The sequence below is a fragment of the Struthio camelus genome, chromosome 5 (genome assembly GCF_040807025.1).
Source record: "Struthio camelus isolate bStrCam1 chromosome 5, bStrCam1.hap1, whole genome shotgun sequence".
Taxonomy (NCBI): domain Eukaryota; kingdom Metazoa; phylum Chordata; class Aves; order Struthioniformes; family Struthionidae; genus Struthio; species Struthio camelus.
The window spans coordinates 4,143,022-4,170,502 of NC_090946.1; the positions used below are offsets into that span (position 1 = coordinate 4,143,022).

Genomic DNA, 27,481 nt, shown 5'->3' on the forward strand with positions numbered 1-27,481 from the left:
CTTGGGGGAGGGAGGGAGGGAGAGAGAGTGGGGGGGCTGACCTGCTGGAAAGCAGCTCTGCAGAGAAGGAGCTGGGAGTGCTGGAGGACAACAAGTGAAGCATGAGGCAGCAATGTGGCCGAGAAGGCCAAGGGGATCCTGGGGTGCCTGAGGAAGAGTGTTGCCAGCAGGTGGAGGGTGGTGCTCCTCCCCATCTCCTCAGCCCTGGTGTGGCCACATGTGGAGTAGTGGCTCCAATTCTGGGCTCCCCAGTACGAGAGAGAGAGAGAGACACGACACTACTGGAGCGAGTTCAGTGGAGGGCTACAAAGAGGATGGGGGGAGGGGGGGACTGGAGCATCTCTCCTCTGCAGAAAGGCTGCGAGAGCTGGGCCTGATGAGCCTGGAGAAGAGACGACTGAGCGGCGATCTCATCAATGTGTCCAAGTATCTGGAGGGAGGCTGTCGCGAGGATGGGGAGCCAGGCTCATCTCCGTGGTGGCCAGTGACAGGACAAGAGGCAACGGGCAGAAACTGGAAGCCAGGAAGTTCCATCTGGACCTGAGGACAAGCTTCTTTCCGGAGAGGGTGACTGAGCACTGGACCAGGTTGCCCAGAGAGGTAGTGGAGTCTCCTTCGCTGGAGCTATTCAAAACCCGCCTGGAGGCGATCCTGGGAAATAGCCTGTAGAGGACCCTGCTTGAGCAGGGGGATTGGACTAGATGAGCTGCAGAGGGCCCTTCCAACCTCAACTCTTCTGTGATTCTGTGTGATCCTTACAATGTGTTTAAGAAAAATGCATTTTAATGGAATAGTCATTGAACCTCATAAAAGGATATTGGCAGGACTTGCATCTGTAAAAGTAGACTGATGCTATGTGACTCACTTAGTCATCAGGACTGCACTGACTAAATTAATTTAGTATAGAGCTCACCTTTGCCCTAGTCCCGCAGAGTAATGGCACACGTGCAGAGTTTTAAGATTGTCAGGGGTTTGGCAGCCTCTCAAAGATGATGTGCCAGAGTGGGAAAGAAAAATAGAAGCTGGAGGTTGCGTGTGTCAGAAAGAACTTAGCGGCAGCTGGGAAATGTCACCTCTCATGGAAGGAAGCAAGATGCTGGTGATCATCTAGTCAGGGTCTCTTCAGGGCAGGACATTGAGCTAATAGCTCAGTGGCAGCCATGAACTGGGAGCTCCTGCTTCATTCGTGATGTCCTGCCCAAATGCTGACCCCCTTCACTGTGCTTTAATGTACTGCTTTATAAAGTGGAGTATTGGCAGCTGATAGATAACCAAATGCTGAAATGCTTAGCTGGATATGGGCCTGATAGCGAGGTGGTTACCTAAAAAAAAAAAAAGAAAAAGAAAAAAAAAAAAAGAAAATAAGTGGCCACTGAGACTGTTTTTTCTTGAAAGAGTTTGATCTCAGATAGTTTTGCAGAATGGGCCCTTTTTCAAAACAAGGTTGTGTTCCTGCTGTTGTGATAATGAGTCTCTCTTATATTTTCCCCAAAATGAATCAATGTACCAGTTAAATAGAACTTAATATGGAAACATAAATAAATGAGGCAGTATTTTATCACATAATTTATATTTAGATATGTAAACCTTTATTTCTTTTTAACATTTTTAACACATTATGTAGACTGTCAAAGCTAATGTCTTTTTTTCTTTTTGAACTAATTCCTTTAGTTCAAAATGCCTTTGCACAATTGTTATGATAAACAGTTTGTATGAAGCGAAAAAGGTAAAAAGAAACTAAAGGAAAGTAATGGGAACCAGCTCGGTTTTTAATGAGTGCAAAAACTAGTAATAGATACTTGCAGAAGTTAAAGATTTTCTTTTAATCTTTTTAAAGTAGAAATATTCATATGCCTGTAATTTATCTGAAACACATTATCAGATCATTCCCTTTTGTTCTATGCTGACTTTTTATTTGGACTTTTCATTATTTCCTTTTCTATTGTTACTAGTATGCAAATACAGCTTTATTTATAAGTATTATCAGTGTTAATCGTTAGACAGTAATGTACTGTTGATTCCTAAGGGAGACTAATGGAGATGATAGAATTTTAAAATGTCTATCTTAATGCATTTTTAATGTCTATAAGTCAATTTTGATATAAAAATAAATGAAATGTTTTGCTAACACTTACATTTAATTTGGAGAAAAATACTTGGCCATTTGGAAGCTTCCTGTAAGTTGTTTGATTTTTATTATTTTTCATGCTGATTCTGTCCTGCATATTTGGCAAGCTGAATTAGCCTGTTAACTCCACCTGTGGAGCCAGCCTGTCATTCTCCTTCCTGCAGTGTTGATCAGACATTCTACAAATTAAAACTCTTGATGTTTACACTACATGAGCCAACTTATCACTCTACCACTACCACAGCTAAAAACATTTGAGTGTTTGGGTTACTGTTGAAGCTACCATTAACATTTATTAGGTCTGTGAACTGTTTTGTGTCAAAAAGCATAGCTGTAACTAAGGTTTATCAGTTGGTAGGCCTAATAACAAGGGACTGTTACAATTTGGAGGAGAAATTAAATACAAAAAAAAATCTTAGTGTCACTGTTTTTTTTAAAAACACTGATTTTATAACAAAGTTAATTTAAAAATAATTATAAGTCAAGGACCAGAATCCATATTTAATTCTATTGATCTTGTACAGACCTAAACTCCTAAAATGATGGTGTAATGAACGCTTATTTCGTGGTGGTGAGCCAGCCAAAGTGACAGCAAGTAGCTGCTAAAAGGGTGCCTTGAAAGCTCAGCTGTGATAACAGCTTTTGACCATTTGATAGAACAGTTAGTAATAGTAATAACTTTTAATAACTTTTCTTTTCTCTCTGCTAAATAGAGCCCTCTGTGGGTATTCACACTTGTGTGCAAGGAAAGCCTGAGTGCATTCTATGCTAGAGAGAACTGAAGTGATGTTATACAAAAAGAATACTTTTTTCTTTTTTTCAAATATTGCGGAGAGGTTTTGTGCCTTAAAACTGTAAAGCAGTACAGAATATTTTCGTCTCATTTTCCTCTAGATCTCTAATCCCTCTGGTATGAGGTTTTAAAATCAAGCCCAGGCTTTTTCTTTTGAAACTTTTAAAACAGTATCCACTTTAACAGAGATCCTCAGTGCAACATTGCAGTGATTAAATTCTGATTCCATGATTTTAAAACCACTGTTTGTATTAGATTGGACTATCATTATCCAGGTATAGCTACAAGGCTGACTAACAGCCTGTTAGAACATCACCATGGATTTAGGTCATGCTTTACAAAAATAGAATCCTAAATCCATGTTAGAAATTCATATAAGTCGTCTGCCATTCATTTCCTATTAGAATTGGAAATGGAGGCTGTTCTAAATGTAGCTGAAGCTGACTAACTAAGGTCTAAGCACAGACAGGAAAAATCATGACATCTGCTTTTTGATAATGACGATAGTGTTACAAGTGTCCCATTTAGAGGCTCAGCAAAATCACCTGTGTTCTGCTGGTTTTCTTCAGTAGGCAGATTGGTTTGATGTTATGTTTGATATCGATGACTTTGAAGAACACCCATTTCTTTGCTTTTTGTGAGGACCATGTATTCCTTTTATGTCTGAGTTTAAACAGTGCTTGGTAATGTTCATTTTGTGTTTAAACAGTTTTCATGGAGAGATGTAATTGAAAATAGCAGACTAGATAAACTTCTCTATTTTCTTGGCCAGCCCAGGCAGTATGAATTATTTGAAGTATGAATTGAGCAAATTGGAAGTAGCTGATTTCTGTTTACCCATGTTTATCCTGGACTATGTCATTGTTTTTCAGCCTTTGCAGTTCAGGCTTCCCTACCACTGAATTAACCTGTAATAAAGGTGTAACCAAGAATTTACGCAACAGACCAAATTCTAGTTGCTTGGTTTTATAACAGAGATGAACTGCATCTATAATTAGTGTGCTTAGAGTGAGAAACAAACACTCTTCAAATGCAGCAATCACCAGAGAGATGATAGATGTTTAAAACCAGACTATCAGTTCTTTTCCCGTCTTCTAGCAATTCCTAGCCTCTGTCAAACAAAACCTCTAGTAATTTGCAACTAATGTCTTTGGACCACGGAATTCACTTCATCTGCTGCCTTCTCCAGTTACCAGTGTCTCCTTTCTGTACAGATAGTTCTGCCACATTTTCCCTCCAGTAGTGTCTTGGTGTTTGTATTATTTCTCTGTGAAATTGTTAGGCTAGTTCATGTTTTCATTCACAGATTTAACTGAAAGTATAGAGTTTTGCATTTAAGAAACTGACACTGCCAAAAATTAAAGTTGAGTTCTCTGCTCTACCACAGCTCTCAGCGTGAGCTGAACTACCAGGTACACAACCTTGTATTTAAGAAGTGTTTTTTTTTTTTTCAGACTATACGGTGAGCCCAGGAATGGGGCCTTTGAGTATTGTCATGACTTTAGAACTATTGTTACTCCTAAATAGTTCATGGCTCTGCTAATCATTGAGCCAAGGCGTGTGCCTAATGAAGTCAACTAAGTGTGAAATGGGGTCAGTATTCTTGCTCAACCCTGCCATGTGCTCTGTGGCACTCTGGAGCTTACATAGCATTCAGGTAGGATGGTGCCTGTTCGGTTAGGCCTCATACACAGCTGTTCACATTCTGTTCTCTGTCTTCATGTCTATCCTCAGGGAATGGTGCTATCTGCTGAGTACATCAAGAAGAAATTGGAACAAGAGATGGTGCTTTCTCAAGCATTTGGACGAGACCTGGTGAGCATTAGTTTTCTTTTATCGTTGCAGGCTATACGGAAGATGAGATTTCCCTAAACTGCTGGTGTTAAAACTCCATCTCCATGTCCCTCAATCTATTGTACTAATTTCTTAAACCTTCCTTCCAATTCCTGCCGCTCTTGATTGCCAGAGAGACAGCTAGTTACTTATTCCTCCAAAGCTTTTTTTTTATTTTGAAGCCTTCTGCGCAAAAGTCCTGCAGAGCTCTTCAGTTTGTTCTCAGGCAAAGCTAAAACAAGAAGTCCCATTTGGTGGCAGTGGTATTTTAGGGAACACTAAAAACAAGTCAACAGGAACTAAAATCCCATATCTGTAGAGACTCTCTTTGGAGGCAGTAATGGGATTCCGTGCTGACTCTATGTCTCTGTTTCTTGGGATGGAGAGAGCTATGGGAGAACCCGAGAGATGTTCGGAAGAAGCTTACCTTAGCTTATGTGTCGTAGTAGTATGGTCTATGCCCGGTAGGCTCTTCTGAACTGACTGATTCCCCACTGTCAGAGAGCTGTCATTTTCTCCTGCTGAAAGAATGAGCAGTGCCTATAGGAAATTAACAATAACAGAAGGGAGAGAGAAAAGGATAAGGGAGATGAAGGGCTTAATTGCTCCCTGAAACTTAAGTGTCTTAAGCACTAGTTAAAACGAAAGCATCTGCCTTGTAATGTTTGGTAGATGTACGGAGAGATACATAGGCATCTGACTTCTTTATATGGTGCTTTATTCCTCTCTGCCCAGAACATGAAAATTGGTCTTGTTAAGTGAGCTGTTACTCATGGGGAATTTTTCCTGCTGTGCTCAATTGCTAACTGACTGACAAGGATATAGTGACATAGCTCTATGCTTTGCTTGTCTTCTGTGTGTGATAGTACGTCATATTGTGTTCTATTCAAAGCTGGCGTTACATATGGTGGGTCTAATTGTTAATTGCTGTAGAATAATGTAACTAATTGGACCTGATCCACAAGGATGGAGAGAGAGCTCCATTAATATGACATGGAGAAACAGGCTTTTGTGCAGAAAATGAAATATTGTCTGAAACTTGACTTTGAGAAAGATCCAAAGAAGTGGAACAAACAGGGCATAAATGTTGTCCCAGGTCATACCAAAGGTTCATCTAGCCCAGTACATTGTTTGTGACAATTGCCAGCAGCAGACGTTCGGGAAAAAAATAAAATGAGGTTTACATAGTGTAATTCTCCCCTGGTGTTCACCTTGCTGACTGTAAGAGGTGTCATAGTGACTTAGAGATGCCTTGAGAAGGAAAACGACACAATGATAGAACTTTCATTCATGTGATTTGGTCTTTTGTTCTATGATTTCTCATCTTATGCAGAGGTTCAAGTATGGCCTCCACTGTGATGTCCTGAAGTCTTGGGGAGTATGATGCTAGATTCTCTATCCCTATATAAAACCTACAAGGCTCTGGCACTGCTCTGTGATCTTGAAGAGAAACAAAACTCAGACTTCTGAAACATTGTTTTAGTAAACTTCTAGGATTTGAGCCATGCCTGTCACTCCAGCCTCTGAATGTCAAAAACAGTACTAAACTTTAAAGATTAGTTTTGTCCCTAAATTAGTTGAGTAAGTCTGCCAACTGTTGAGAACATCTAGACTTTAGATGATTACTGTTCAAACTGCAAGTTAAGCTTTCTGTTTTTCAGCATGCCCGAGGAATGGAATTAATGAGAACAAATTATCATTTCTAGAACCAAGGAGAGCTCAGATTTATGAACCTGGACTCGAGTTTTATCTGATGGCTCTCAGATCTGAGGAGGAGCAAAAGGCATATGTCAATTCCCAAATAACCCAAACAGTTTGAGGATACGTCTCCTGCCTCCCCCCTTTTTTCCCCGTTCCCACTTTTTTTTTCCCCAGGAAAGACCTAATAGGTCAAACACTGACAGATGGAGATGTAGGAGAGACTTCCAGAAGCGAATGAATTCCAGTGTCCCTTCAGAACATGTGGGGCTATTTTGGAGCAGGAACTGAATGTGTTTGGGCTGCCCCTGTGACATAGACTAGCCAGTGTAAATCAGAACTCTGCTTCTGTTTCAAAATTCAACATACCATCACTAGTTTCCATTGGTAGAGAAGTTGGTTAGCAGGAGCGTGGAGTGCTAATGTATAGGAAAAACTCAGCAGCTGGGGGAAGGGACTGGTTTTGGGGTTTGATATGGAGTTTCCTTTCAGTCTGATCTCAATTTCTTGTTTTGTTTTTCGTTTTCAGGGCAGAGGGACAAAACACTATGGCCTGATTGTGGTTGGTCATTCTCTAGGGGCTGGCACAGCTGCCATCCTGTCCTTCCTCTTGCGTCCACAGTACCCATCACTGAAGTGCTTTGCATATTCTCCCCCAGGTGGGCTACTGAGGTAGGTGTTGGGACAGGAGGTCTGATGAGGGAGGGTGTGTAGTTGTCGTAGGATCAGATCCTGTTTGTGATATTTTCTTGGATAGTCAAAGACAGCCTCTGCCTTGAGGAGTGTATAGGAAAAGTGAGTGACAGGTTGTAGGAGCTGAGGGTTGTTGGCAGCCTTTGTACTGTGTAGTAGTGTGGTGTTTAGGTTACAATGGCAGATGACTTCTCTCCCAAAAATATTCAGGTTTGCGACTCAGTCATCTAGGGCTAAAATTCTAATTTTATCCTGACTACTGGAAAATGAAAGTTGAGAGGCTGGTGGTGAACAGGGTGTGATTTCCTTCCTTATTGTTCTCTGCACAGTGCCAGTGTGTCCCCTCCCCATCCACTGTGAGTGGAATACAGAACGGGAGATGTTTGACCAAAAATAGATATCTGCATCAGATCTAGTTGTTTGGATTCCTTTTGCAGCTGACAGAAAGAAATGGGCACTTCCAGGGTGCGATTTCTCTCATCCTGAAGTGGATGCCTAACATAGGTCAGATGGATTGTGCTTCTCTGGTGTTTGTTTCTCTCCTTTGGCTGTAGGAGGAATTTAGGGTGACTACCTCAGAAAGGCATATCTTCAGAGAGGTAAAGTGAATTCCTCCTACTGTAAATGGGAACAGACCTGCTGGTTATGTTAATTCCATAGCAACCAAGTAAAAACATCTCTCTTGATGGTCATGGAGTGAGAGAAGGTCTTTCTAGACATGACAGACACCATGGGGGCACTTGAAAACAGCTGCATGTTGTGAGAAGCCCCTTTTGATAGTTACTGCATCATGTTCCTGCATTAGCCAGGGGATTTTAACCGGCCTGCTAATGAATTTGGACATTAGCATGCCCTATTATGACAGCAATCCCCAGACATCTTTGGCTATAAAAGAGTTGTTCTGCAGAACGTTCCATTAGAGTTTTATAGCTTTCTGCGCAGAACTTCCCCTCCTGAGATCCCTGGATAGCTCATGCCAAGCCATGGTGTGTCACCTCAGCTGTCTCAGAGTTCAAGGAAGTACCTCTAACTGCCACATATCTGATCTTTGTTGCACTGCACATCATGCCCAGGATCATCTTTAGGTCAGTGATGCTGGCCTCTACCTGTGGTGGCTCTGATTTAGAGGAAAGTCTCTAGGAAGACAGCTATCTGGAGAAGGAAACGGATCACAGAGTGGAAGCCGTAATTCCCTCTCATCTTGGTGTTAAGGTTACTGCAGAAAGTGGCCATTTTAGTTCTACAGTATCTTTTTTAGAGTAGTCTCGGGAGCATGTAGTATTCTCTTCTTCCTTCTTTTCTCATGTCCTGGCTATTCCCAAACTGTAGGAAAACCACTATGAGGCATAGAGTTTGAGTACTTCCTATTCCAAGTACATCCAGAGCCTATGCAAGTAAGGAAGGAAGGAGCTGTTCTAGCTGTAGGAAGGGCCCACTATATCATTAAGGAGTAATGTTGCTTGGGCGTGGGATGTGGATTTCAGTGCAAGTCCCAAAGGCTTTGAACAGTTTAGATTATTTGTATGACCAGGTTCAATGTGTGGGAGCCACTCAGAGCCCAGTGGCAGAAACTGGGAATGGAGTGCAGTTTGCTGCCAGTGAAACCCTGTTTGCTTCTTCTTGGTCCTGTTTCTCTTCCAGTGAGGATGCCATGGAGTATTCAAAAGAGTTTGTGACCGCAGTCGTGCTTGGCAAAGATCTAGTGCCCAGGCAAGTTGAGAAGCCTCTGAATTCCTTGACAAGTATCTGCTGTTCTATACTAAGGTCACCCGTTTCCTGTCAGAAACCCCCAGATCATCTCTGTCTCCAGTTTCCTCGTTTACCTGTCCTTGTGTGCTTCTTACTTGTCTCCCTAGTTACCTGTATTGCTGTATCTTTTACATGGACACCTATATTGGTGTTTCACGCACCTTTATTTGAGCATATCCCTCCCCTGTCTCTCAGTTGCCTGTATGAAAGAAAAAGGAGAATATCCTCTCTCTTTAAATATATGCATTGCGGTATCTGACATATCTGTGATGCCTGGTTGCCTGTGTTATGTCAGCCCTCTTTACCCTCTGCCCCAAACTAGTTATGCTGTCAGCTGATGTTTTATACGGTTTGTCCCTGATTACTTGTACATATCATCTCACATCTCTGAACCAGCTCCCTAATTTCTTATTGTTGACATTTCTCACCTCTCATCATCTCCCAGGATATGTTCTCCTGAACGGGGCATTGGCCTAGGAGCCAGGCAACCTGGGTTTTATTTTCACCTCTGCCCTGTTGCGTGATCTCAGATACACAGTGCCATTTCTTAGGCACGTAGAGTTCAGTGGAGGAAAAGTACTACAGTGCTACTTGAGTATGCCTGTTGGTAACCTGTATGACAAAAATCTTGTCCTTGTGGTAATCTGTTTAGTGGTGTCATATAGCTCTTTACCATCTTTCTGGTTTATCTGTTCTGTGGCGTCCTATACTTGAATCATTTCCTGCTTGCTTGTTTCTGCAACTGCACCCCTGTATCATCTCCCTCTTTATCTATTCATTGACCTCTCTCATACCTGTGTTCATTACTACTCTGATTCTGTTACTGCTTTTCATACTTGTTTAGTGTTGCATTGGTTTCCTGTGGCCTATTTTCCCTGGTTACTGGTGCTGGGTGATGTCACACCTCCTCTCTGAAGTGATCTGCATTATGGCATTGTTGAATTCTTGAAGTGTCTCTTGTAGCATAGTTTCTTGTTCTTCTGTGCTATGTGTCCCTACTGTCCTCTGTTACCTGTCAGTATTTCCCTGTCCAGCCATTGTAAACCCTTCTTCCCCTCTCTTCCAGGATTGGTCTCTCACAGCTAGAGGGGTTTCGCCGGCAGCTTCTTGATGTTCTTCAGAGAAGTAACAAACCAAAGGTAAGAGTGAAGATTAACAGACACTGGAATTTACGTCTCTGAGCAGTGATGGTAAACTTTCCTGGAGTCACACGGCAATACTGCAGACTTCTCTGGCCCCCAGGTCTCCTCAGGTGTGACTACTGGCTAAGTAACTGTAGGAGTGATGGCAAAAGCTAGAAGGCAGCTAGAGAGGTCAGAGCTTAGGGCTATATTCTGAAGCCCAGTGACTGGAGTTCTGTGTGGTGATTCTGGTTCACATGCTGTAAGTTCAGTGTCACAGGCCTAAAACAACTAAGCAGGCATTTCTCTCACCTGAGCTTATTTTGAAGCCTGTGCTCCACCTGCAGCTTTTTCTTGTTGGTAACAAATGGTAACAGTCTTGGAAGTACAGCAATTGTGAATTTATATAGATAGGCACAGCTGTGTGGTGTCTGGGTAGTGTTGTTCTAGGATAAACAGCCTGTTGACATTTTGGAGATAGGTATGTAAAGTTGTTCCTGCCCAAACTTCTTGACTGTCACATTGAGACAGAAAAGCTGTAAGATTTTAAGATTTTGGGGGGTAAAATATTATAAAAATGATCTGTAGAGGGAGAAAAGGGAGCTTACATTTATTTTTCTTATATTTATTTTTCTTTTCTCAAAAAGGTTTGGCTTAGTGGGTTTTAGTGGGTTTTTATTTTCTGGGATTTCTTTTAGTGCGTAAAGAAGGACCCAAAGGGAAGTTTTGTCTGGTTATATTGTATAGTCTTTTGCTTATTTTTAAAAATCCAAAATTGAGATTCTATCTACTTTGTTTATTTTGAAAGGTTTGGTAAGTTATTAGTTGGAGGACAAAAATGTCCTTGCTCTAGATCCCTAACTCTAAGAAAACTTCCAGCAAAAAGAGGAAAGACAAGATTTTACTGTTTTTTAAGGTTAAAATGGGGAGAGGAAAGGAGGAAGAAACAACTTTTCTTTCTAGGCAGGGTTATCTCTACCTTTGGGTACGCGATTAAGCAACCAAGGCCACAAGCCCTGTTCTTTTCAGGTATTCGGTTTAAATAACCTTACCTAGCAGTCTCTTGTAAGATGACTTTGCTTTTCTCTGAATCTTTCCCTTTTCTCCATTTTGTCCCTCCCCTGTTCTTGTGTTGGACAGTGGCGAATCATTGTGGGTGCTACAAAGTGCATACCGAAGTCAGAGCTCCCTGAAGAGAGGGAAGAAAATTCAGTAACCAGTAATCGCCTCTGGACCCATCCCAGTGATCTAACAATTGCCCTGTCTGCAAGCACACCACTCTACCCACCTGGCCGCATCATCCATGTGGTACACAATCATCCTGCAGAACAGTGCTGGTGAGTATGTGCTAAGCTGTGAAACCTGCCCATGGATGGTGGTGAAAATTTACTTTTGGAAAAGACTCCCCAGCAGAGGAAACCATCTATGAGGGAGTTGATTTTTTCCGCCGTCCTACGGTGACTATGTCTGTGCTGTGAGGATGGGAAGATACTCATATCTGTGGTGCAGTGGCAGTAGCGTATGTACTGTAATATCTCCTTTCTCTCTTTTTCCTCCTATTGCTTTTTCTGTCTCTGTAACCTCTCTCACTTTTGCATGCCAAAATACTGACCTACTCTTTTATCCCCTTGCTCCCCATTTTCTCCTCTATTTATATCCCAACTCTTCTAGTTGCTGTGAGCAAGAGGATCCCACTTACTTTGCTATCTGGGGTGACAATAAGGCGTTTAATGAAGTAATCATCTCACCAGCAATGTTGCACGAACACCTCCCGTATGTGGTCATGGAAGGGCTCAACAAGGTAACACTGAGAATTAGGGTTGGGAGGGGTCATTCAGTGGGACAACATGAGCTTTGACTTGAATGCATGAAAGGCCGTGGTTTGATCAGGAAAGGCTTGGCATGACAGTGCTAAAGAGGTGAGTTTATAGTTGCAAATGGACAAGAGGTGTGGTGATTTAAGCGTATGAGCTGCTTAAGCTTCTCAGGGCCAAGCACAAGCTCTGCATGTATGTTGGAAAGTCAGGAAACTCCCCTTAATGGGGTCCAGTTTTATTAATTCCTACTGTAAAAGCACTTAGATGCCCTAAGTGAAACTGATGTCTTCTCGCAGGCCTTCATGAACACAAAGTAGGTGGTCCTTGCCCAGCAGAGCTGGCTATTTAAATAGCCAGTACTATTTATTTTGGGGAGACGAGGAGAAGACGACTGTGCTCTGGGCCAGTCTTGCACAAGCTATTAGCGCCAAATTTAATGAGATCTGGAAACTGAATGTAGATCTTCATCCCAATACCAATATCCTAAACCAGATCCTCTTTCCAAATACCATGCTACAGTTATGTCAAGTTGGGTGTTGTTCAGTTCCTTCTTTTAGAATCTGCTCATTCCAAGCTTCAGGGGGAATCTAGTGAGCTATGACAGAACTAGACATCCGTGTGTGCAGCTACAGGGGGGTTTTCAAAAGTCTTAGAGCTTGCTGCTGCAGTCCCTCTGTTATCCCATGGGGTGATCGAGCTTATGTATAATTCTTGCAGGATGGGTCTTTGCCCCTGAACTATAGTCCTAAGCCATGCTGCCCTGCCTTGTAGGTTTAGCCAAGACTCCTCTGTCCTGCTGGGGTCTTGACGCTGCTTCTGACAGGATCCTTGGTCAGTTCCCCAGTGCCGGTTTCCCAGTAGGGCACTCTGACAGGGTAGACCGTGTCAAAGTTAGTTGCTATAATCCTTTATTTCAAGGTCTTGCTCTGTGCTTGTAAAAGGCAGTGATAAAAAACAAACGTGCAAATCTAGCAGTTTCATGGAAGTCCCAAGCTGAGAACAGCAAAACTGTTGTCTCCAGTAAAGCACTACTGTTCCTTTGCTCACTTTGAATAGGTCCTGGAGAATTACAACAAGGGGAAAACAGCTTTACTTTCTGCAGCCAAAGTAATGGTGAGTCCTACAGAAGTGGATCTAACCCCAGAGTTGATCTTCCAGAGTCAACCCTTGCCTAGCGGACCCTCAATACAGATTGGAACTGGAGCTATAACAGTGGACAGAAGGAACAGCAGTATTAAGTAAGGATCTCTCTTTGATTTCTTAAGAGGTTTACTGGCTCGGGATGTGGGTTCTCTTCCACTTGGGGCATTGTGATCAACGTTTATGGGAAGGATAGATCCAAGGCCTGCCTGTATGGGACTTTTACTTACACATGCCTTGGCCATATTCTTGTTGAAGAATACATTGATGCAGCAAGGTCTGGAAATGCTAGAAGAGAAGGTATAGAAACTTCCTTTTCTCCTTATCAAGACTGCTAGGGTTTTCCCTGGAACCACAAAGCTAAAACTTGACGCGTTGCAGCCAAATCTCCATTTTCCTGTGTGAATTATGTGCTTAAAGATACCCTGTGTACTGATTCTCAAAAGCTGAGAAACAGCGGATGCCATAAGCTTACCAGGACATATGCACACTTAATGCTTGTGACTTGTGGAATATTATAAACAGGAGAATCTGGAAACACAGATTCAGGTGTGTGGACCAGCAGTATGGGACAAAGATGACGGCAATGTTAGTGTGAGGGGAAAGCAATTTCTGTTTGTGAAGGACAAGAGCCAGAAGCTCAGTCCAGTGGAAAGCAAACAAGGGAGAAAGGCACATATTCTGAAAATTTTCCTGCAGGGATTATTTTATGAAAACTAGACCACCGGCCACTGAGCAGTGACATAAGTATGCTGGCAAAGACTATAAGGTGGAGGCTGGGTAGTACATCTAGTGGATATATAAAGGATTTGTGTGGGGAAGAGCTCGTTCTTTCTGGTAGATGCAAACAGCTCTCCTCTCCAAATGGCAGAAAGACTCCTTGCACTTTTTCAGAAATGTTTGAGGCACTGAAGGAGACCACAGATTTGCAAGAGGTAGAGAAAATGGATATAAAAATACAGACAAAGATAAGTTTCAAAGTTGTAAGATGGAGCACATGACTTCCAGCACAGAAATGCACTATATAAGGCAAATTTATGACAGAACGGGTGTGATAAGATGAGAGGGAAGATGGTTCACAGTTGGAAGCAGCAGATAGGATTCATGGGTGGAAACAGAAGATGGCAGTGTGGTGAGAGATGCTTGTTTCTTTGCAAGGGAATCTCTTCTAATTTGGAGATTTTGGGTAAAGAGACTGAAAGAGAAGCAGTGCAATGTCTGAATAGGATGTGGGAAGAGGCAGGATGAGATGATCTTGCTGAAAGCGATGCAGAGTTCTTGAGGTAACATGACTGAGGTGTAAATTTAAAGGAAAGATAAGAGAGAAGACAGTAAATAATATGAAAATGATAAGGTTCTTGTCACAGAGAGAGTGAGTGGTGGCCAGAGACAGCAAAGGAGAGCTTAGACAGGAGCAGAACCACAGCACTGACACAGGAAGAGGAGGGAGCAGCTCATGTTTGTGAAGGCTCCAGTAAGTCCGAGAAGATGGATTAAGTCAAGCAGTAGGGAGGAGGAGAATGGTTTCCATGGCATAGCCAGAGCAAACCCTGGAGTGAAATAGCCTAAGGAACTACTTCATTTTGAGGTGAGTGAAAGCAGAGGGGGATTCTTGTGAGATGTGAAAGGGAAAGGAGGAGGGGGAGAGGGCAAAAGAGGCTTTGGGGGAGGTATTAGAGGGGGAAGAGTTGTAGCTTCCTTGTGTTCAGTTCAAGACTGGAGCCAGTTACCGTGTCAGATTCCCTCTTTCGGGGGTTCTTGAAACCTGTTCACCTGTGTTCACCTGTTCATAGCTTAGCAAGGCCAGCCATGCACATATTACAGTTCGCTTTTTTTATTGAAATGACGGCTGGATCATATATTGGCTTAAATTAAAAGCCTTTCCCTATACATCAATTGTCCTGTGCCTTTTGGTAGCTGTGGCAGTCCTCACCTAAGCCCAGCTTCTTGTCCCAGATATTTCTCAAGTTTCTGTATTTAGGGCCATCACTTTCTGACTGCTAGTAATCTTAAGCTTTGTGTAGACTTGATGTGGGAAGCTCTTTTCCTGTATCTTTGACCTACATCAGGAGGAGCCTGCCTGGTCCATAAAAGTCTTTTAGTGTGACTGGAATCTTTCTAAAGATCTTTACCTGTCTTAAATAAGCTGGGTAAATTGCTCTTTTACCTATTTTGAAGTCTACCATTGGAAATGGCAACTGAACTGGTCACAGACAATGCTGCTAAGATAGTCTCCTGGCACTTTTTGGTAGTAAGGCAGGGACTGCCAGCAGGGAGAAGGAGGGGAAGACATGAGACTAGAATGGTTTAGAGAATGAGGAGGAGGAGAAAATAGTTGTAGGTTAACTGTAAGCCTGTCCTTTAATGTCTCATACCTCAGGTCTCTCTATTAATATAAAAGTGTTAGGTGTCGGGGAGTACGTGTAGAAGTGTTGGGGGAGGGGGGGCTAGCTTTCAGCTGGGAGAAGGGAAAAATGAAAGAGGAATCTCCTGCAGTTGTATGAAATGGCTCTGGTTAGAGAGGTGATGAGTGCCCTCAGTATGCACAGGAAGTTTGTGCCCAAGACTCAGTTCCTCTGGCTATTCTGACAGCCTGTGGTTCTCTGAGGAGTGATACAAACTCATGTTGTCCTTGTTTCTCTTTGCAGGAGCAAGTCCCATTCTGAAATTAGTTTGGAGGGGTTTTATGAGACAAAGGCACTTTCTCCTGTGCAGAAAGACCCTGTGGAGCTTCTCCTCCTGGATACAAAGGAACGTCTGTCTGTGGAGCTGCAGGACCGTCGTGCCCCTCTAGCGACCATGGAGAGTCTCTCTGATAATGAATCCATCTACAGCTTTGATTCAAGGCGCTCCTCTGGTTTTCGGAGTATCCGGGGCTCCCCCAGCCTCCATGCTGTCATGGAGAAGGATGAGACACATTGCTTTTATATAGACCCTGTTATCCCTGAGGAGAACCCCTCCCTCAGCTCGCGGACAGAGCTGCTGGCTGCTGATAGCCTTTCCAAGCACTCCCAGGAGACTCAGCCCCCTGACACAGTGCTCAACAGCGGTGGTACTACTCCCCAGCGACGCTGCAGTGAGGAGGGGGCCAGCAGTGAGGGGGACCGTGTTTCTTTAGCCCCTCATGAGGAGCTGTCCCTCCAGAATGGTCGGCTCACTGATGTTCCTAGTCCCCAAGTACTGGAGTTTGCGGAGTTCATAGACAGCCTCTTTAATTTGGATAGCAAAAGCAGCTCCTTCCAGGACATCTACTGCATGATGGTGTCAGACAGCTCCAGTGACTTTGCAGAGATGCCAAAGTCTGTTAGTGATCAGGAGATCCTGTTAAGGGCACAGTATGAGCCAAACCTAGTCCCAAAGCCCCCAAGGCTGTTTGCAGGCTCAACAGATCCTTCGTCGGGCATCTCTGTCTCACCCTCCTTCCCTCTTAGTTCATCCGGAGAACTCATGGACATCACTCCCACAGGTGTGAGCAGCCAGGAGTGCCTGGCTACTGACAAAATCCGGACTTCCACTCCCTCTGGGCATGTAACCAGCCCTGCCAAGCAGGAGGACCTCATGATTTCGGCCCTCTAGTGCAGGGGTAAAGGGGTGCAGCTCTGCGAGCTGATCCCGTAGGCTGAGTGCTGGGATAATACTTGGAAGAGCTGGTCATTGGGCAGTTCAGATCGGAGGAGACACTTGGAAACATTCCTTCTGGGGTGCTACAGTGGCAGCACAGTGATATCTGGAGGATGGATTGTGCTTGGGTCCCATGCTTTTATATGGGAGAAGAAGCATTGCCTCACAATGCCTGCTACATTAAGAGGGTCTGAGTCACTAAAGGTAGATGCAAGGTCCCTACCTTAGTCTGCCTGAGTTCCTTTAAGGGGCAGATACCTTGCCCCAGGGCACCTACGGAGGTATGGGAGTGAGATATCTTGCTTCAGGGAATCCTTTGGGGTGAAGGGGTGGATTCTCTGAAGCTCCAAGATTGGATAGACAGAAGCAAGGGGACCAGATTACCTCCCTGGTACTATTTTCAATGGTTTTGGTAATGAGCGGATTGAGACTTTGGGCCCTATTGCACTAACATGTTGGATCTGGCCCAAGATCCAATTCATCACACTTCCATGGGGATTGTTTTTGTAGGACACTCTCCAATTTTAAAGCCATTGGGGCTGTATTCTCCCTAAATGCAGTCTCCCCTTCCCTGGCCAGGCACAGCAAGAATCAGGCTGGCACTGTGTTTTTACTCCCCTGAGTATTTCTATGTTCAGTGACCACCAGGCTTCTTCTGAGAGGAAAGGAAACTTGTTTTCTGGAGAGCCAAAGCCCTTTGCCATGTTCCTTCCTTTGCTAGAAGGAGTTCTCCCGAATGTCACCATCGTCACTTCACAGTTCCTTGGACTACTCTGAGCTGCCGGACTGACAGGATTCTCATCTCAGAGCTGCATGGATGGAGCAACTTCAACATTTGAAAGGCTTGTCAGCACCCAGCATTATTTACTAGGCCCCTGTGGAGCCTGGGAGCCTCTGCTGGACCCTGCTGGGTCCTCGCACCACCCATGTGCAGTAATCACAGATCAGTGCCAGCTTCTGTCATTGAGAGTTCAGGGAAAAGATGAACTTTTACTAAGTATTGAAATCTCCTGTATGTTTACAGAGCTGCTAAGCTTTTTGGAAGGTATTTATTAAGCAAACAGGAAAGCTTTCCCTAAGCGAAAAGCATGTTCATTCTCTCTTTCCTGTGCCATTCCCTCTGGGGATTTAGGGAAGAGAAGATGTGTAGACATTGGTAGGATTGCAAGTCCCCTGTTTTTAAAGTGGGGGTAGGGTAATGGGAGAACCCCTTGGATCTAAGTGTAGGGGAAACTGCATGCATCCCTCACCCACCCTCCCTTCTCTGCCTCCCCATTGCACGACAACGCATTACATACCTTGGTTTTACCAACCATGTTGCTGGTAAAACAGCCTGAGCACTGCCGTGCAGAGCCTCTGTGCCCAGAGTAGTCTAGCAGAGCTGTCATATGGCAGGAATTTTCTGACAATGGAGGCAGGAGAGAAACTACCTATCTAGAAAGTTAAACATACCATGACCTGCAGAAATCCTTTAATTGACAAAACGCACTCATGTCAAAGCTCAGCAAAGTTACCAATCAGTCTCACAGCAGCTCTGACCTCCCTCACTGGAAAAGAAATTCCTGCTTAACTTTCTTATAATTGTACCCATGTTATTGTCCTCCTCCCTCCTCCTTTACTGTGATAGTTCCATTGTGGGAGGATTCTGTGCTTCCCATGAGCTTAGTCTAACTGTTCATGAGTACTCCCTGGGATCTTGTTATCCATAGCCTCTAGCTGCGTTCATCAAGTAGTAAGTAGAAGCCCTGGCCATGGATCTGGACTGGTGCCGTACAAACAGAGCAAGAGTGGTATCAAATACCATCACATCAGAACAGTAGCACTTTATATCCATTGTGCATTAATGTAAGTGACTTCAGCAGGTGCACCGAAATGATGAACTGGACTTTGTGTCCAACTGCTGAGGTCCTGTATAACAATTCAATATAGGATACTGTATCCTCTACTCCTTACAAACTACAGGGCCTCTAGAAGTGCAGGGGCTTTGCCAAAGAGGCAGTAAAATATTGTCAAAAAGGCAGTAAAATATTGTTCCTGTGGTTTAGATTCAAAATGCGACCCCTTCTATAACTTCTTGAATTGAAGGGAAGAAGCCCCTCTGGATTCTAAGTACTTTATGGAAGAAAATGCATGTCATTCCGAGCAACAAAGAGTTACTTTTTTTTGTAGGTCCTTCAGAAAAGAGCAGTGTTATATTTCCCTTGCTGAGAGCTTCTGTGGTTCAGGAACTCGTATAGAACAGCCATATAAGTGCCATCAGATCATCCACTACTGCAGACACAGGGTAAGGCTGAATTGAGAAATACCCAAGAAAGGCTGAAAAGGTGATGTCCGGGAATGCATACAATAAACTAGATAGTTTTGAGGGAGAAAAGGTAGTTCAGAGGCTGAGACTAGCAGGCTAGCTCACCTCCTGATGCAAGCTGCTGACATTTTGGTAGAGTGAGGAAAAGGAGTTCATTTCTGCCTTTAAACATTGGCAGAAGGTGAGTAGTAATAACACTTAGCGTTTAGATAGCGCTTTAAATCTGCGAAGCACTTTACAAACGTTAATGAAAGAAGCATCTCAATCAATCCCTGGCATTTAGGTATGAGGAAATGGCTCTCTGAGACTAGGTGGAACTACTGGTGCCCTACGCAAGGGAGGTGGGAGATGACTCAAAGCAAGGAAGGTGGATTCCTCCCTGTTAGGAAAGAGTTATTGTTTCAGTAGTGACCTTATTAGGTTTAACGGATTGCACTATTGCACCAGAAAGTCACTTCTCATCTGGGTGTAACTCCATTATTTCCTGGCGTACATGATCCTGTGCATGACTGTTTCCCTTCTCTGTGCCATTGGAACTGTATTGTGGGGGAATGTGGCTACCTTGCCCTGACCAGCTGTATTGGGAAACAGCCTGGCGGGCTGCAGTTTTTGCTTTGTTTGTGCTCTGTGATTATTAGGCTTCTTCTGAAAATCCTGGAAATGCCTTCTGCTTGTGACCTGGCTTGCCATAGACCAAGGCAGTAAAGGTGCAAAAGAGCCCATTTAGCTGAGGTTCTTATTGCATCCTATTATGGGTAATTGCCATTTTCCACTGTTCTCTCTTGACAAACAGATCTGTTCCCAGTTGCTGGCCCTCCCAACGTAAATCCACGTTCTTTGCATTTCTGCTTTAAATGTCTCTGTGTCTTCATTCTCATAATTCCTGTGCTATAGGAGCATTTGCACAGGCTAGTGTTGTATTCCATCCTGGAAGAGCATATCTGAAAAGTTAAAACTAAATGCTAAGACTGTAGCTACCTCTTTCATTCATACTGCATACTATTGCCTACTTTCTCTGCCCTTCCTCCACTCTGATGAGTAGCTGTCTTTGGAAACATGAAGCTTCTTCAGGTTTCTTAACCACTTGGCTGCTGGTTCCCACTCTCAAGTCATTGTGCAGCCGCGTTGTGCCTTTTAATTCCCTTAATATTTCAATGGGATGTTACACCCCACGGAGGCAGTGCTGGAAGTACAGTTTGTGGTACCTGACACACTGGACCTCAGCTAAGCAACCAACAGTTCACTCAGTTCATTGGCATATCCTTAAATTACAACTGAGAGCTAGTGGATAAAGGAGCGGAGCTGATGGCGTCCAGTTCCTGGAGGGCAGAGACTGGACTTAAAATGCACCTTAGGTGCACCTAAAGTGCACCTTAAAATTAAAGCATAGTAAGTGAAACCCTGTACACCGGATGCAGCTTTGTCAAAGACTCTAGCAGGGTTTTCTCTGCTCTTTCCCCAACCCTCCAGGGAGGCAGGTTTCAGTTAACCGTGTAAGGATGGGATGTGGCACTTGTCATCACTTGTTTATTGGTGACATCCTTAGCGGACTGTAATGGAATGTAATCCTGAAGCCTTGAAATATTCAGGGCAACATGGGAGGCCCTTAACTAGGTGCATGTTTAACTACATCCATCAGCTTAGTGAGGGAAGGCCTCTGACCCTTCCCTAAATGCACTCACAAGATGTGATGGGTTTGATGTCGCTCTGTTTTTCACATGTATAGGATGTACTCTAAACATTTTGAGTATGTCCAAAATAGAAGAAAATATTCCAGTTGGTAATATTCTGTTGAGTTTTGATCATCAAGCCCTGAGTATGTAGTGCTGGCTAACTTTATTTTTGGTAGCTCTTCTACCTCAATAATACTGCTTTTATTGTTGTTTTAATTGCAGCATTGCTAAGCTAACATAACAGGATCCTGAGTGTGTACAAATGCAGAACAGAATGACAGCCCTTCTCCAATGCTTACTGTTCTTCCCTCTCTTCTGTGGAGCTGTCCTATCCATTTGGAAATGCATTTTCTTCTGAAGTTACCACGCTTTAGTCTTTCTTCATTTCTCTACTCCCTATTCCTGTCACATAATCAGGAGCTGTCTTCTCTCTCCTCTTGGTTACTCCATCTAAGGATGATGGTGTCTCAGTCCACATCTGTGGTAGCACCACTTACACAGCTATCCCCCATATTGTCATAATGACTCAAAACACAGTGGAATGGGATTCCTGTCATTGTCTGTCTTCCCTGGATTCTTGTCTTGATTCACTTGAGAGCTGCTACTTTCTGTGGCAGATACGGATGTCTAGAAGGGTCTTATAGAGTAGTTAGCACTGAAAGGTTCTTAAATGCAAGTATAGTATCTCTAGCTTTTGCTTCTCTTGTTTCTGTTCGGTATTTTCCATGTTCATTCACAGCTTCTGCATTTTTTTAAAGAACTTTATTCAGAAGTAAACAGGGATTACATGAGATATTTTGTTCTGTACAGAGGACTGAGATGGCAAAGCTAGTTGTGAGTGTAAATGTAAAAATCCCCCGACTCCCATTTCTGTGCTTTTAGCACATTAAAGATATTACTTTAGAGTACACTAATGGCTGAAGGTCTCAAACAGGAATGGGATTTAAAGGGGAACTAGGTGTTGGTGTGAATGAACAAAGGAACATGAGAAGGAAGAAAACCGGTGAGCGTGGTGGGGAGAGATGCACATTCAGTATGTGCTCCTTGGAACTTCTGCTGCAGGAGTCTGACTTACTGCCCTGCCTTAGTCACTGTATCCCATCTCTGCCAAAGGAAACAGAGTAGGGAGGGAGATCTCTGACAGTCCCAGCAAGCTAAATCGATGTAGGATTACTTTTTCTCATATCATCTTCAAATAAATTCTACCCCCCCATCAGTTTCACTGTGCGTTTGTAATGAGGGGCTAATTACGAGGGGTGTTAAACCTTCTCTCTGCCTTCAGTGATTTTCCTTCTTTATTGAGTCTCTCTGATTTGTCCCCGCTCCAGATGCGTATTGTCCTACTCTCTGTGAAGCTTTTCCATGGTTTTGTCTATTGCTGCTTCTGATTTTTAAATTCATTTTAATCTTTTCTGTGTTCTGCTTTCAGACTGGGTGATGGAATCTAAATATGTTTGCAAGCATCTTGTTAATATGTAAAAAATGGCCTCTTGTAATATATTCTTCATGCATTTGAATGTTTTCTCCACTTTTTTTTTTTAATCTGCAGATGGGCAAAGACCAATGTTTTCATTGAATTGCCCGCACAGATACCCAGTTTAATTTGGAGTTTAGGGCGTATGAGCGATCAGAATTATTCCTTGCAATGGCCATGTGTTGATCATTGCTGAAATGTATTTGTTGGTGTGTTTGCAATTTGCCTTTTGGAGCTATATCCCTTCAGAGAAGCCTGGAAGTAGCTTCAGTCTTAGTTGAAAATACAAGTTTTTGTCATCTGCCAGTGTATTGACAACCTTATACTTGCCCCCTTTCCTAGAATATGTCACATCTTCCTGGGAGCAAAACAGGATATGTATTACCTTACCTATGCAAAATGTGCCTGGTTTCCTCTGCAGGTTTTACAAGCTGAACAGATGTGTTTCTAGACAGAGTGAAATTCATTGGAGTGTCTTAAAGTTTAAGTACTCATTTACAAGCTACCTCCCTGTTCTGCTGGTGAATGGATGTCTCATGCATACATAAGTACTGCGTATACTTATAAGTGCTGCCAGCTATATCTAAATCCCAACACGGCCATGACACTGGAAGGCGTTCTAGCCTACTCTGTTCAATTTCCATGGTCAACAGAAGCACTTCTGTATCTGCCTTGGGAATCAGCTGGGCTGGAGATCTGCTAGATACTGAGTGTTCACTGTGTGCTTATACATACCCACAGTTTGGACATTCTCCTTTTTTGGCAGTATGAGGACATTCTGTCTGCAGCAGCTTTTCTCAGTTTGCAGCAAGGTTAGCAGTAGCATTTGATCTCCCTTTTTTCAGGGATGATGGTTGTAACTACTGCCTGCAGAATGCATTAAACCACATACGCCAGTAATTTGCTGATAAAGTGTCTTATAAGTCTTTAAATGCAATGCAGAAATACTGGCAGATATTTAAAGTAATCTTTAGCTTTCAACAAGCCTAGCAGCTTTGCTGTTTGCTTAAAAGTTCCTTCAGCTTTCCTCCAATCTGTAGCATTACATTTACTTCTTTCTGCTCAAACAACTGAAGCCTGAGATTCTCTTTGCTGAAGATCCTTCTATACTGTCGTGTGTTTGTTATCCCCTCTCGTGTTTAAATTATCCCTAACTGAAGCTGGATTTTTTGCTGAGAGCTCTTATATAAGTATGCTGCTGCCAACACACCCTTGCAGAGCTTCTCTGCATTTTGGGAAGAGACAATCTCTGTGATCCTCTTCTTTCTAGCCAGAAAAGCAGAGGGTGAGTAAATATCTTTTGGCTAAATGCTCCCTTGTTAGAGTTCTGTAGCAACAGAAGTAATAAGTTACAAAAGTAAAGGGAAGTGAGAGCAAAATGAATCAGATATCTAACATTGAACCTGAAAGCTCAGTGTGAAATCCCAAGATAGACTTAACAGGGATGGCCGTTGTTGCTATTAGCTTTGGGCAACAGTGCACAAAATAGAAAGGACATATACAGTCTAAAACTCCTGTCTGGTTCTTTTCTTAGCAGGTGAAATGCCAACTTCTTCCCTGCTTGCAGTGTACATGGTGCCTCTTTAACCTGCCTAATGAAAGGGAAGGTTGAAAATTAAGCAGTTGTTTTGCACAGACTGCTCTGCTAGATACTCTGAGAGAACGTATTGCTTTGAAGCATTTGAAAGCACTGGCTCACCTGGGCTTGTTGCACATCCTTCTTGGAGGCTGTTCAGTACTGAAATGCAAAGCTGAATTTAGGGAAGAACTACATCTCTTGTGCCAAAGTTCTCTCCCATGGTGCTCCCTCATGGATGAGGCTGTGTTTCATGTTGCAGGCATGTTTCATGTGCATCCTCTTCGGAGGCACATGCTGCCATTTCTTTGCAGATGAGGAGAGAGAGAGAGACAGACAGACAGACATGAACTGAGAGATAGGACTTAGTTTGGGAGTTCGCTGCTCTCCAGTAAGATAGTCATACAGCTGTTACAGGTGAAGTATGAGAGGCTTGTGAGAAATTGATTGTATCAATATTAATTTATGTCCTCCCCTTCCTTGCCCACTTCTGAGTGGGCTGTGCGCCTGCTCTGTTCCCTTCAAGTGAGAAGCCAGTGCCCCCTGTAGTGAGATGTTGCAGGTCGGATGGCATGGCTCAGCCCCTGGGGCCTGCAGTTTGTTTGCTTCAATCAAAGTTTTACATTCCGTCCCTGAGAGTCAGGGCCTTCTTCACTGCCAAGGTGGCTGGGTATCATATCTATGGTGGATAGAGCTGGAAACCTAAACCCTGTGGATTTGTAAACTCAGTGTCATTAGAACTGAGAAATATTTTAGGAAAGAGATCCTTTGTTGTATAACAATAGCCCGGCGTGTGGAGGGTGGTATGTTCTGCGTGGCAGCAAGACTGTTGGCTTCCTCATGTGAGAGAAATATCGCAAACTGCTAAGCTTCTGTTGCGGTTTCTTCTTCACCATCTCCCCACTGTATCTGCAGCCTGTGCTTCCCTCAGAGCTGTTGCACCCTGTGCTCCGTGCAGGAGAATGTTGCCGTTCTAAACTCTGGCTATTAGTGGACGTACACACTGAAAATTTAAAACAATCAGAGAGCAGTTCCTCCTTGTGTCATAGGAAGTGTACGTACTTGTCTTCAAGGACTTTACTGTCTCTGTTACTGTTACTTTGTTCTTTTTTGCTTATTTTCTTGAGTTCATGTGTGTTGTGCCTTTGTTTTCCATTGGCTTGCGGTACAAGCCTCCTACTTGGGATCAAACATCTACTAGCTTCCTTTTCCACTTCTACACTTTGTTTTGTTTTGTTTTCCTCTGGAGCGTGGATGCAAGGAGATGAGTTTTGGCCAAGGACTGGTTCAGAGTTGCTCTTAGTATCAGTACCTCTTTTTCTGCCTCGGTTAAGCTTTGCCAGATTTCCCTGCTATCCTCTGCTCCTTCAGGTTGTCTCAAAGTGCTAATAGCAAAGTCTGACCTGGGGCAGGCTGCTTCCTCATTCATATCCATGCCACGGTTACCCTGCCATCTCCCTCCAATCTCGAACCTCGTCTTGCTAAGGCAAAATAAGTTTTATGCGCAGTAGGAAAGGAAGACTCTCCTACCATTTCTTACCTGTGATGTCTGTGACCTCAGTCAGTGTTTAACAGGTCTATTCATGAGTAAAACTCCCCTTCTTCAAGATCTGACCCTGTTTGTGCGAGAACTTATGCTGAAAGGGACTCGTCGTATTCTAAACTGCTCACTGCAGTTTTGGTGTAATGACAGTTCTCAGATTGACTCTAGAGTAGCTTCTAAAGGTAAGCTCTCTTATTAGGGAGTTGGGTATTTTTGCTGTTGTCATTGCTGTGTTTGAGACCCATGTTGACTTCGCCATGTCATCCCTTGCTCTGTTTTTCACTTGCTGAAGTATTCCACCCACCCTTCACATCCATATGATAAGGGGACTGCTATTTACCTACTTACTTGTTTCTATAAAATCATTAAACACAGACCAGCACAGAAATGAACCTTCATTTTTGGTTTTATTGGGACTCCACTGCCCTGCTTTCTGCCACAGGCTTTGTGCAGTTCTGATGCCTCAGAATCAGAGGTATGTGATACATGTGGCAGTACCAAGATGAGGGAGCAATCCAAAGCAGCATGTACGTTACTCAGCACTCAGAGTTGGTTATTAGTGGCCCTTGCCTGTATGGTCTGTCCTGGCTGAATGCATTACTTTGGGGGTGTTGTGCATATAAAATAATCTCTTTGTGTGTTTGCTAGATCATTACCACACACCTCCTTGGGTCTTAGCTCCTTTGTCAGCATATGTGCAGTGTCCACTGGCAGCCACTATCTGGTGGGGAAGTGGTGTCATCTGCAACTACCAAGGTTACACCTTCTGAGCTTTCCTTCCACAAAGGCTGCAACTGACAGCAGAGGTGATGTCCAGGGAATAGTCCCAAGTTCCTGACCTGCTGATAAACTCTGTTACAAATGTCAACACAGGGATTATTGGTAATGAGTTGCACCTCCCCATCTGTGTGCATGGGGCAGCAGGAGAGGAGTACTCTGCACTTTAAGACCCTTTCCTTTAGCTCAGCTGTCTGCTGCTGTGTCCTGCCATGACAGCCCCATCTTCTCCCATATGGTTGTGCATGAGCAGAGACAGTAAGACTGGAGAAGCTGGGCAGAAGCTACTCTTCTCTCCTTTTTTTGTATTCCTTAGTGCCAGCTCTGCTGGGTGGAACCCAACTGGATGACCTCCATGCTACAGGAGTCCTAGCTGTATTTTGATGCAGGGCTCCACTGAGCAATGCCGTAGAATAGCTCCCTTGCCTCCCACACCTCTCTTTATCAGCAGTCACCAATGCCTCTATGGAAAAAGCCCATTTGCCTGCTTCTTTCACCTATCTCACATCATGTGCTGGGGCAACTCAGACTAGGGTAACTATGACATTAACTCTTTCACCCCAACTGTCTCTTTATAGCTAAAGCCTTTTGCATTTATGGGGAAAAAAATGGCTCTTTTAGGGAGCTCTGAGCTGTTCTGGCTGCGTCTCACAGGGCTTAGAGCACTTTCATATGCAATCAGTGGGGAAGCAACACAGGAGCCTGTGTGCCCATGCTCAAGGTCACTGCCCTTCCCAGGAATGCTGCCCTTTGGATCCCTGCTCCGAGCTGCCCCAGCATGAAGACTACAAGGAAACTCGAGCACTCTTCATGTGCCGTTCTCATGTGACTTTTTGTACTTATGTATGAAAGATATAAACTAATATTGCTGTAAAGAAAGATACAAATTAATATAGCATATTATATAAAGATAAATGTATATAAAAATTTCTGTATATTGTATGGCACTGTGTATAAAATGGATGTAGAAGCATGACTGGTGTATGTGACTGTTCCCAAGCCTGACCTGGAGAATGATAGTCATGTGATTTGCCTGAGGTTATGTCCTAAAGGATTGTGTGTGAGTCTGAGAGTTGGAAGAAACTGCATTGTACTCTTATTGCAGAGGGACAAGGAAGATGTTGGTGCTTTGTCACTACAGCTGTCTGAAGGGTTCTGTGGAACAATTCAGGTGCTGCTAGAGGCTACTTGTCCCCTCTCTAGCCCTGTCTGTTCTGGATCTCAACTTTCCACGGAGCAGGAGAAAAACTTTGGGGAACATCTCTGTCCCTTGAGACTAGCTTGACACCTCTAAGCTTTGCGTTTCTGTGTGGCAGTCTCTAGCTCCAGGTTGGCCCTGTGAAGCCAAGTGTGGAAACTGCAAGAGACTCAGCCAGTAGTGATCTCTAACCTCTTTCTTTTTGGTGAAGAAGAGAGCTAGGAAGAAAGTTTTAGCTATCAGATATTTGAATTCAACATGTCATGTGAGAAGAATGGCGTTAGTGTGAACAAAGGTAGTTGATTAAGAGGGGATCTTTAGGAAGATGTGAGAAAGTTACAG

The 27,481-nt window shown here is 43.6% G+C and overlaps 1 protein-coding gene across 13 annotated transcripts in view; it reads left to right on the forward strand.

Moving 5' to 3' along the window:
- DAGLA (diacylglycerol lipase alpha) overlaps positions 1 to 25,554 on the forward strand; it is a 79,542-nt gene extending 53,988 nt beyond the window's left edge. For 11 of the 13 annotated variants that reach the window (XM_068944254.1, XM_068944264.1, XM_068944258.1 and 8 more), the window contains 9 exons: positions 358 to 600; positions 4,656 to 4,736; positions 6,982 to 7,124; positions 8,787 to 8,855; positions 9,961 to 10,033; positions 11,156 to 11,352; positions 11,687 to 11,816; positions 12,889 to 13,070; positions 15,621 to 25,554. In XM_068944254.1, the coding sequence (XP_068800355.1) occupies positions 358 to 600; positions 4,656 to 4,736; positions 6,982 to 7,124; positions 8,787 to 8,855; positions 9,961 to 10,033; positions 11,156 to 11,352; positions 11,687 to 11,816; positions 12,889 to 13,070; positions 15,621 to 16,548 (2,046 nt within the window). In that variant the 3' untranslated portion in view covers positions 16,549 to 25,554. The remainder of the gene's footprint in view (positions 1 to 357; positions 601 to 4,655; positions 4,737 to 6,981; positions 7,125 to 8,786; positions 8,856 to 9,960; positions 10,034 to 11,155; positions 11,353 to 11,686; positions 11,817 to 12,888; positions 13,071 to 15,620) is intronic. The other 2 variants (XM_068944266.1, XM_068944268.1) reach the window with 1 other exon arrangement.
- The last annotated feature ends 1,927 nt before the right edge of the window (positions 25,555 to 27,481 follow it).